The following is a 12,285-nucleotide window of genomic DNA, read 5'->3' on the forward strand; positions in this document are numbered from 1 at the left end:
CATGTGGTTAATTTCTAATTTTTCCAAAGAGGAAATACAGGTGGCCAACAGGCACATGAAAAGATGCTCAACATTGCTAATCAAAACTACAATGAAATATCATCTCACACTGGTCAGAATGGCTATCATCAAAAAAGAAGACAGAGCAAATGTTGGCAAGGTTGTGGAGAAAGAGGAACCCTTGTACACTGTTGGTAGAAATGTAAACTGGTGCAGCCATTGTGGAAAACATTGGGGAGGTTTCTCAAAAAACCAAAATAGAACTACCATATGACCAAGCAATTCCACCCCTGGGTATATATCAAAAAAACAAACAAACAAAAACACTAATTTAAAGAGACATATGTACCCCAATGTACTTGGCAGCATTATTTACAATTGCCAAGACATGGAAACAATATATGGATGGATAAAGAAGACATGGGGTATATCTACAGATATACAGATATATACATATACATATATATATATATATACACATACACACATATATACATATACATATGTGTTTATATATAAAATAAAGTACTATTTGCCATACAAAATAATGAAATTTTGCCATTTTGCAGCAACATGGATGGCCTTGGCATTATGGTAAGTCAAATAAGTCAGACAGAGAAAGACAAATACTATATGATCCCACTTATATGTGAAATCTAAAAGATACAACAAACTAGTGAATTAGAGAAAAAAGAAGACAACTCACAGATATAGAGAAAAAACTACTGGCTACCAGTGTAGAGAGGGAAAAGGGGGCAATAGAAGGGTAGGAAATTAAAAGGTACATACTATTAGGTATAAAATAAGCTATAAGGATATACTGTAAAACACAAGGAATATGGTCAATATTTTATAATAACTGTACATGGAGTATAACCTTTACAAATTGTGAATCACTATATTGTACACCTGTACTTATATAATATTGTACAGCAACAATACTTCAATTTTTAAAAAAACATTGGAATTCCATTGCAGCACAGCAGGTTAAGGATCCAGCATTGTTACTGCAGTGGATTGGGTCACTGTTATGCACAGGTTCAATCCCTGGCCTGGGAACTTCCACATACCAGAGGAACAGCATAATGAATAAATAAATAAAAATTAAAAACCTGAATGTCTATACAGATACAATAGATCATAATTTTTGTTATCATTACTATTGATACTTGGCAACAACCTGCAAAAATCACTAGATACATGTATAGTAACTCACTTCTGCTAACTCACATGGAAAAAAATTGGAAACCAACTTGTATGGGTAGAAAGAGGTACACAGTTTCTAATTTAGAAGTTCTTTTTTTTGAAATTTTATTTTTATTTTTTTTACAGAATAAAATACATACATTTAAACACAATTACATTCACACAGATTATTATATCATGGATCTTAAGAAACAGATTAAGTGACTCCCTCTAGAGAAGTGGAATGGAAGATATGCTGAGACAAACAGGAAATTTATTCTATACTTTATCCAATTTTGTATGGCTTTCATCTTTACTATTTAGTATTATCTATTACATTTCAATTTTTCTTTAAAAATTAGCATTATATTAAAATTGTTTTTTTTTTTAATTTTCCCACTGTACAGCAAGGGGGTCAGGTTATCCTTACATGTATGCATTACAATTACAGTTTTTCCCCCACCCTTTCTTCTGTTGCAACATGAGTATCTAGACATAGTTCTCAATGCTATTCAGCAGGATCTCCTTGTAATATTATGCAACTAAAATTTATAAAGAAGAAAGCCTTATATACCATTAAATATTTTATATAGCATAATAAAAAGAATAACTTAACTGGTAAGAATAACAAAAATAATATAACCTCTGAAAATAGGTAAAATATAAAATGCATAAATTGGTTAAAAAACAGTGTAACTATATAAATATGTCCTCACAATTTGTTACATCTTATTGATTCTTCAATATAGGCATTACACAGTCTAGGTGATGTGATAAACAAGACATTATAGACCTTACATTGTACCATGGAGAGAAATGGTTATTAATAATACAATTGTAGAACTGTATTATTTAATTGTACAGTTGTGTTATTTAATTATAATTATCATAAATTCTTGATGGAGAGGAAATCAGAATCAGATCTAAGAAGACTTCAGCATTCCAAGAATGATGTCAAATGACCCCTTTCATGGTGGATTATGCACTTATTTACTATGAGATATATTTCCTCTCCAGAGATTCCTTGTTTGTGTATCAATTGTAGATTTTTAGATTGCAGTTATTCTGAAGTTTTGATATAAGAGTCTATATGTATATGAGATTGTTTTAAGTTGTTCTATTAATTGCAAGTGCATCTCCAGTGTCCTGCATTTGTACCCACCTCTTCTCATGAATTCTGATTTTGGTGGTATAATTGTGCATGGATGATTTCATATCTTTACTGTATACATACCTTTACTGGTGAGCCTTGTCATTTGTGGAATTTTTGTTTCCTGTTGCTGTCTTTTCTTTTCTGCCTAGAGAAGTTACTTTAATGTTTGTTTTAAAGCTGGTTTAGTGTTGCTGAATTATCTTAGCTTTTGCTTATCTGTGAAGGTTTTGCTTTCTCCTTCAAATCTGAATGAGAGCCTTGCTGGGTAGAGTAATCTCAGTTGGAGGTTTTGTCCTTTCATCACGTTAAGTATGTCATGCCACTCCCTTCTGGCCTGCAGTTTCTGCTGAAAAATCTGCTGATAACCTTATCAGGGTTCCCTTGTATGTTATTTGTTTCTATTCCCTAGCTGCTTTCAATATTTTCTCTTTGTCTTTAATTTTGGTCACTTTGATTAGTATGTGTCTCGGTTATTCCTCTTTGGGTTTATTTTATATGGTACTCGTTGTGCTTCTTGGATCTAAGTGAGTGGTTCCTTTCCTAAGATAGGGAAGTTTATTTTTATTCTTTTTGGTCACATTCATGCAGAGGTTTCTGGCCAGAGATCTAACCCATGCCACAGCAGTGACCCGAGCCACAGCAATAACAATGCCAGATCATTAATGCACTGAGCCACAAGGGAACTCTAGCAAAAGTAGTTCTAAGAGGGAAATTTAGAGCAATTCAAGCTTATATCAGAAAACCAGAAAAATCTCAAATAAACAATTAACCTTACACTTCAAGCAATTAGAGAAAGAACAAACAAAATCCAAAGTTAGTAGAAGGAAAGAAATCATAAGGATCATAAATAAATGAAATGGAGACTAAAAAATAGAAAAGAACAATGAAATTAATGCTGGTTCTCTGAAAAGATAAACAAATTGATAAAACTTCAGCCAGCCTCATCAAGAAAAAAGAGAGGGGGCCCAAATCAATAAAATAAAAAATGGAAAAGAAGTTACGACCAAAGCCACAAAAATACAAAGGATCATGGAGACTACTATGAGCAATTACACACCAATAAAATAGACATCCTAGAAGAAATAGACGAATTCTTAGAAAGGGACCATCTCCCAAGACTGAACCAGGAAGAAATATAAAATATGATCAGGCCAATTACCAGTAATGATATTGAATCAGTAATTTTTTAAAAACTCCCAACAAACAAGTCGAGGACTAGATGACTTCACAGGTAAATTCTACCCAAGATTTAGAGAAGAGTTAAAACTCATTCTTCTGAAACTATCCAAAAATTGCAGAGGAAGAAACATTTCTGAACTCACTCTATGAAGCCAGCATCACCCTCATAGTAAAACCTGACAAAAGCATCACACACAAAAAGAAAATTACAGTCCAATATTACTGATGAACATAGATGCACAAATCCTCAAAAAAATATTAGTAAACCAAATCCAACCACACATTAAAAGGATCAAGTACCATGACCAAGGGGAATTTATCCCAGGGATGCAAGAACTTTTCAATATCTGCAAATCAATCAGTGTGATACACCACACTAATAAATAAAAGTCATAAAGAAGAAGAAAACCATATAATCATCCCAATAGATGCAGAGAAAGCTTTTGACAAAAGTCAACATCCATTTATGACAAAAATTCTCCAGAAAGTGGGCACAGAGGGAACCTACCTCAACATAATAAAGGACATATATGATAAAACCACAATGAACATACAACAGTGAAATGCTGAAAGAATTTTTTCTCAGCTCAGGAACAGGAGAAGGATGTCCACTCTCACCACTTTTATTCAACATAGTTCTAGAGGTCTTAGCACAGTGATCAGAAGAAAAAGAAATAAAAGGAATCCAAATTAGAAAAGAAGTAAAACTGTCACTGTTTGCAAATGAAATGATACTATAGATAGAAAACCCTAAAGATGCCACAGAAAACTACTAAAGCTCATCAATGAATTTGGTAAAGTTTCAGGATACAAAATGAATATACAGAAATCTCTTGCATTTCTATACACTAACAACAAAAGATTAGAAAAGGAAACAATCCCATTTATCATTAAATCAAAAAGAATAAAATACCTAGGAATAAACCTACCTAAGTATGCAAAACACCTTTTCTCCAAAAACTATAAGATGCTGATGAAAAAAATCAAAGATGACACAAACAGATGGAAGATATATCATGTTCTTGGATTTGAAGAATCACTATTGTCAAAATGACTATACTACCCAAGGCAATCCACAGTTTCAGTGTAATCCCTATCAAATCACCTGTAGCATCTTCATAGAACTAGAACAAAACATTTAAAAATTTGTATGGAGGAGTTCCTGTCATGGCTCAGCAGTTAACGAACCCAACTAGCATCCATGAAGACGCAGGTTCAATCCCTGGCCTTGCTTAGTGGGTTAAGGATCTGGCTCTGCCATGAGCTGTGGTGTAGGTTGCAGATGCGGCTCAGATCCCATGTTGCTGTGGCTGTGGCATAGGCCACCAGCTGCAGCTCTGATGTGACCCCTAGCCTGGGAACCTCCATATGCCATGGGTACAGCCCTAAAGAGACAAAAAGACCAAAAAAAATTTGTATATAAACACCAAAGACCCCAAATAGACAAAGCAATCCTGCTATGAAAGACAAACAGAGCTAGAAGAATCACCCTCCCTGACTTCAGACTATACTACAAAGCTACAGTCAACAAAATAGTATGTTACTGGCACAAAAACAGACTTATAGATCAATGAAACAAGATAGAAAGTATACCCAGGCACCTATGGTCAATTAATCTACAACAAAGGAAGCAAGAATATACAACAGAGAAAAGACGGTACTGAGAAAACCGACAACTGCATGTAAAAGAATGAAATTAGAATATTCTCTAATACCACAAAAATAAACTCAAAATGGATTAAAGGCCAAAATGTAAGACCAGATACTACAAAACTCCAAGAGGAAAACAGGTAGAAGAACACTCTTTGACATAAATCTCAGCAATATCTTTTTAGGTCTGTCTCATAGAGTAATGGAAATAAAAAAATAAATAAACTGGGACCTAATTAAACTTACAAGTTTTACACACCAAAGTAAATCATAAAAAATTTTTTGAAAAAAAAAAACAGAAAAGACAACATACATGATGGGAGAAAATCTGCAAATGAAGCAACCAACAAGGGATCAATCTCTAATATATACAAACAGTTCATGCAGCTCTTTACCAAAAATACAAACAACTCAATCAAAAAATGGGTAGAAGATCTAGACATGTCTCCAAAGAAGACACGCAGATGGCCAAAAACCACATGAAAAGATGCTCAACACCACTAATTTTAGATAAATGACAATGATAAAACTACTAATTTTAGAGAAATGACAATGACAAAACTACAATGAGGTATAACCTCACAGAATAGCCATTATCAGTAAGTCTACAAGTGATAAATGCTGGAGAGGGTGTGGAGAAAAGGGAACCTTCCTACATTGTTGGTGGGAGTATAAATTGATATAACCACTATGGAGAACTGTATAGAGTTTCCTTTAAAAACTAAAAATAGGGAGCTCCCTTTTGGTACAATGGGTTAAGGCCCTGGCATTGACACTGCAATGGCTTGGGTTGCTGTTGTGGCACAGGTTCAATCCCTGGCCTAGGAACTTCCATGTACTGCCTACCAAAAAAATAAAAAATAAAACAATAGAACTACCATATGATCAAACAATCCAATGCCTGAGCATCTATCTGAAGAAAACCCTAATTTGAAAAGATACAGGCACCCCAACATTCATTATGGCACTATAGACAATAACTAAGAAATGGACACAACCTAAACATCTATCAACAGAGGAGTGGATAAAGAAGATGTGGTACATATATACAATGGAATACTATTAAGCCATAAAAAGGAATGAAATAACGCCATTTGCAGCAAGATGGATGGACCTGGAAATTATCATACTAAGAGAAGTCAGATAGAGAATGACAAATGTCATGTAATATCACTTATATGTGGAATCTAAATAAATGATACAAATGAACCTATTTATAAAACAGAAACGGACTAACAGACTTTGAAATCAAACTTATGGTTACCAAAGAGGAAAAAATGGGGGAGGTGGGGAGGGATAAATTAGGAGGTTGGGATTAACATATATAAACTACTATACAAAAAATAGATAATCAACAAGGAACTACTGTACAGCACAGATAACTCTATTCAATATTCTGTAATAATCTACAGGAGAAAGGAATCTGAAGAAGAACAGATATATATGTAGAATTGAATCACTTTTGCTATACACCTGAAATTAACACGACACTGTAAATCAACTATACCTCAATATAAAATTTCAAAAATTTTTAAAGCTAGTTTAACCAAAAAAAATAAATAAAAGTAAACACATTTTAAAGATTTTATTCAACTCAGTCAATGAGGGAACTAGTAAGGTACCTTAGGTGGTTTATTTAAAAAAATAAAAACAAAAACTCTCACACAAACATATAAAAATTCCAGAATTCTCTGGCTTTTGTGGCTTTAGAATGGCTGCAGCAACCAAAAACAGGGCTAGTACTATTAGCCTTGTAGGATAAGAGGGAGATTCTGAGCTCTGGCCTACCCATGAGTGGCTCAAGTATGGACTGGTACACAGCACACAACACAGTTGTGTATGTCATTCCCACACACCACTATGGGGCTTTTCCTACAGAAGTTGAGAGTTTCAAGATGCTCTGTCTTTAAAATCATACTTAATAGTGTTATGTTTGTATTCATTCTCAGTTCCTTAAATATTTGAAGAGGCAAAGTGCACCAAAGACTAATACACACATCTGAAAGAGGAAGAGGAAAACCCAGGAAGAAGGCATCATCCCCAAGTGTCTGGGATATAGTTCAGCCCATTTCTTCCTAGAAATTAAAGAAGCTTTACTCATGGTGTGATCCTGCCCTCTGTGGCCAGACAGCTGAGAAGTCAACAGGAGCTTAGAAGCAAAAGGGAGAAGCCAGGCAGAGGGAAAAGAAAAAGAACTACATGAAAACAAATCTTCCCCACTCTTGTCTTCCAAAACAACTTAAAGCATATCTTGTGCACATAACAAAAATAAGTATTTGATTTATTCTTTTATATTTTCTTTCATAAGAATTTGTTATCTTTTTTTCCTTTGGCCCTGCCAGGGGTTCCAAGGCTACAGATCGAATCCGAGCCACTGCAGTGACAAAGCAGATCCTTAACCCACTGCACCACAAGAGGATTTCAAGAATCTGTTATCTTGTAAAAACAGAAACAAAAGACAAAAGGACTTATTTTTATTTGGCCTTATTAGAAGTCCATCACACAGATTTTAAGGATTTTTGCTCAACCAATATCTGTAAACTCTCTAAAGATTTCTAATTTCCTGTGGAGTTTCTTCTAGGCTCTTTGTAGAAAACTTTTCTTCAATATTCTTATAAGAACAACAATCAAATGTATTGAAATCAGAGAATTTAGGCACCTGATATCTTACAAGGTATTTTTAAAATCAATTTCCTTAATACTGAGAACACATAATTGGAAACTGAAATTCCTGACTGACTCCTTTTACATTGTAAAGTACCTTTACACTTCTCCATTAGAGGAAAAATAAATTACTCTTAGACTTAACTGAGACAACTTATGAGGGCTACACTTTTATCCAAAGAGAAAATTCCACAGCACTTCTCATGGCTCTTCTGTGATACAAGAGCTCATTCACATTCTTGCCAATTTGAGTTTGCTCCTTAAATTAAGCAAGCAACCAGATGCCACATGGCTTTATATCTTCTCAGGCAAAAGCACCAGAATGGAAAATAGCCAAAAGGAAATGCATTAACCACAAAATAATCTATTTTCATCACCTTCTTTAGTTTCAAGAAAAAGTCATAGCCAAGCAAAGTCAAAATCTGATATTATCTCCCTTACTTGGTACAGCATCGCTAAGGCCAGCTTATTCTTACACTGAGATAAAAAGGAACTGTGATAAGAGCACTGGATTAAGTCAAAAGACTGGGATTTGGAATCTGGCTACAGCACTTACTACCTCTCTAGTTTTGTAACTAAACATTACTCTCTGACCTCAAGTTTTCTCCTCTGTGAAATGAAGATAACATGTGCTCCAGGCTTGTTGTGAGATTCAAATCAGATGACGTGGGTGAAGCGTAATGTGCAAACCATAAACTAAATAAGTTTTTTGGCTTTTTTTTTAACTCTAGATGTCTTCCTAAAGAACAGTGTATGCCAAGTCCATGATTTTCTTTTCTGAGGAGATGTTCATTTGTGCTGGATATTAGATTCCAGTTATAAGTGATATCATATGGTATTTGTCTTTGTCTTTCTGGCTCATTTCACTCAGTATGAGATTCTCTAGTTCCATCCATGTTGCTGCAAATGGCATTATGTCATTCTTTTTTATGGCTGAGGAGCTTGGGCTTATCAGACACAACTTAGAATAGATTTACAAGGAGATCCTGCTGAGCAGCATTGAGAACTTTGTCTAGATACTCATGTTGCAACAGAAGAAAGGGTGGGGGGAAAATGTAATTGTAATGTATACATGTAAGGATAACCTGACCCCCTTGCTGTACAGTGGGAAAATTTAAAAAAATTATTAAAAAAAAAAAGTGTATGCCACTGTCTTATACTTGCTCAACGCCGTGATTATTGCTCGTGACTTTGGAAATTACAGGATCCAAACAAATTAGTCAGCAACCAGGCAGCACTATGTCAGCATATGGTCACAGGCAAAGTGGGTAATCCAAGCAAAGAGATTCGTGTCTAGCCCGGCAGCTGCATCTAAGCAGCAGGGCCACGCCAACCTGGAGCACAATAACTCTCTCCTTTCTTAAACTAGCACCCAAACCACCCAACTCATTCTCAGCCTCAGTTTCCATTTAGTCCCTCGTGGACTCTGTTTATCCTCCAAGGAGTGTTCTTCATTTATCACTGTGCTAGATACATGTGCCCATCTCTCCTGGCTCTGTACACAGCTTTACCTTTCTCCTGGGGTGACACCTTAGGGAACATCCCTCCCAAATCAGTCTGGTCCCTGAGCTTCTAGAAACTCAGACATTATACCACACTCTTAGATAATCCCTATCTGTGGGCCAAGGCCTGACAAATAATCCTTAAATTTTTCCTAACCAGTCCCTAGTGATGGATTGTAGCCATTCTAAAAAGTGATAAGGATTTGAGGATTTTTCTCTGTGTGTGTATGTGTGTTTAATTTGAATGGCCTCTGATCATTTCGAAATATAATTTTTTAGAAATTTGGAAAGAGAAAATAGCATAGCTGTTTGGAAGTCTGGCTGGTTTAGCAGAGGCTGCAAGCCCCAGTTTGATTGTAGACATCTCTGTCTACACTCTCATCTCAAGGTCAACATCTCCCAACTCACACTCATAGCCAGGTAAAGAAACAAAGGAATTTAGGCAGAAAGAGAACATTAGATTCCATATCCACTTGAGAAAGTCATGGATTTCCATGATGGGAAAATTAGTCCAAGTCAAAACTAAGTGTAGTCAAAGTGTAGGCACCTGGAATAAAGGGATGGGGGCACCCTCCTGGGTCCCCTGCTGGAGGCATCTGTCATCTATGCCTCCATTCATACAATCTAAGTACAATACCATATTCAGTAAGAATCGCATTTCCTAACGGGTTCCAGAAGCATTTACTTAAGGTCTTAGACCAACCAAAACACAAATTCAGAAGGAAACAAGGCAAGATATAAAGGGATTTGATTTCTAAAATTTCAGCTGAGTGCCAAGAGAATTTAGCAGGAAATTTGGCTGAGATTAGATGGCTGGATTCTGAAAGTAAATCAAATGACATAAATCTAGGAGACTCTAGAATCCCACAGACTAATTTATGTCCATAGATTTTTTTAAAATTTACTCTAAAAGCAAAAGGGGGAATCTTTTGAAAATGACAGAATGATAAAATGGATTCATTCATCCAACATAGGTTTACTGAGTACGCACAAAACCTAAGCAAATTATAGAAAGTGATGCAAGTGGGCCAGTGGGGAGGTTATTTTAGATAAAGTGGTAACATTAAGTATTCATCATTTTTACAACAACAATGAAATCATTATTCTTTGGGGGAATAAAACTTAAATATATACATAAATAGCAATGCAGGTCCTATATTTGGCAAATTATCTTTTGTGTTTTCCAAGGTTGTCTGGGAAATTAATTTATTTCCAACAACGTTTATTAAAAAAAAAAAAAAGAAGGGGAGGAAAGGCAAGATGCAGAGAAAAAAGGAACACTGATACAGAGAAAAAGGAACAATGAGGATACAGAAAAAGAAAACAGAGGTCAGATATGAAAAGGATTACATTGAGCTTTTAAAATAGGTAAGAATTGTGTTTCAGAAAAGAAGAAAGAGCAGTGATGTTTAGGATTTAAAGGTCCAGAGGTGAGACCAAGAAGCAATTAGTGAGTGGAATGGTTCAGCCAGGACAACACTGTCCAAATGGGCATGTATGGGCTCAAGTGGGAGACAGGACAGAACAGAGTTAAGGGCAAACTGAGGAGAAACTTAACATCCATGTTCAGGAGTTCAGGCAATGAAGTAATGGTTAGACTCTTAAGGTTTCTGAACTAAATGACACCATGAAAAGATTGCTTTAAGATCATCTGACAGTGAATATTCTCAATGTCTATTAAGGTTTCTTGGCCTCTTCACCAAAAACTCCAAATTCTAATTGTATAATTGGGGTCTTCACCTATTCTGTATCTCTATTTAGATGCCTTGCCTTATCACCAGACAAATTCAGTTATTTATATAAACTCATCATCTTGCTTCCAACATCATTTCCCACACCATAATTCCCAAACTTTCCCACCAAGCATACTTCAGCCATCCTTAGCTTCTATTTCTTCTCTTCTTCCTTTTAGTTCCTCCCTCCTTCTCTTCCTTTCTAGATACAGGCAACCATCAATTCCATCCTTCATGGTCTTCAGAATCTACCCATTGAGCTATCCATCAACAATGTCCTGTTTGAGGCCTTTCTGTGAAGGAGGGTAGAACAATAGTCCCCTAATTAGCATCCCTTTAGTCATTTTTGGCATCCAACTCATACTGTACACAACACCTCCTGATACATATTTTCAAATACCCCACTTGTGTCTCTGTCTTTGTCCAGCCTCTACTGGCCTCTACTCCTTGCCCTGAATGGCCTGTTACCCCTTTTGGCCTGGGAGTCCATAACTTTCTTTTAAGATCCAGCTCAAATTCAAGACACATTCTCCAGGCATTTGATCACTCTCCCCTTCTCACTCTCAGGACTCTTGATACACACTTTATTACAGTGGGTGTTATTTACTGGGCCTGCTGTGTGGCACCCTCCTCCATTAGACACTAGGTCACTATAAGGTGGAGATCATGTCCTGCCTATCTCTGTATCCCATTATCCAGCAGAATACCCAGCCTAGTGAAGTTAATGCATATATTTGCTGAATTAAAGAACTGGGACAATGTCTTAAGTCAAAGAATAAAGGCTATTCCCCTGGAAGCCCTCCCTATCCAATGGCCCACCCCAACTTCTTCATTCAATAAACATTTATTCATTCCCCATTGTCCATAAAATAAATACACACAGTATTTCACAAGGCATTGGTGATATGGGCCTACCTACAAATTCAACCTGATATATCACTCACCACTATGAACACTGTTTTCAAAAAACACTCAACTATCTGTACTTCTCTGGATTTATAATCCTCTCTTATGCCTCTTTACCTGCTGTTTTGTCTGCCTGGAAGTCTGACTGCCTGTCTACCTAGGAAAATTCTTTCATTTTTTTGTTTTTTGTTTTTTGGTCTTTTTGCCTTTTCTTGGGCCGCTCCCGCAGCATATGGAGGTTCCAGGCTAGGGGTCGAATCAGAGCTATAGCTGCCAGCCTACGCCAGAGCCACAGCAACGCAGGATCCGAGCC

The 12,285-nt window shown here is 36.0% G+C and overlaps 1 protein-coding gene across 40 annotated transcripts in view; it reads right to left on the reverse strand.

Annotated features, from left to right (window-relative positions):
• GALK2 (galactokinase 2) overlaps positions 1-12,285 on the reverse strand; it is a 254,112-nt gene that overhangs the window by 119,950 nt on the left and 121,877 nt on the right. For 6 of the 40 annotated variants that reach the window (XM_084970586.1, XM_084970588.1, XM_084970589.1 and 3 more), the window contains one exon: positions 1,298-11,359. The exons of the other annotated variants lie outside the window; for them this stretch is intronic. In XM_084970586.1, coding sequence (XP_084826712.1) covers positions 11,334-11,359 — 26 coding nt within the window. In that variant the 3' untranslated portion in view covers positions 1,298-11,333. Of the gene's footprint in view, positions 1-1,297; positions 11,360-12,285 lie in introns of those variants that run through there. 40 annotated transcript variants of the gene reach the window in all.

This window comes from Sus scrofa, chromosome 1, assembly GCF_054392235.1.
Source record: "Sus scrofa isolate SSC_HxYL_T2T_F1_AM1 chromosome 1, Sscrofa_HxYL_maternal_Yorkshire_Landrace_v2.0, whole genome shotgun sequence".
Lineage (NCBI taxonomy): Eukaryota > Metazoa > Chordata > Mammalia > Artiodactyla > Suidae > Sus > Sus scrofa.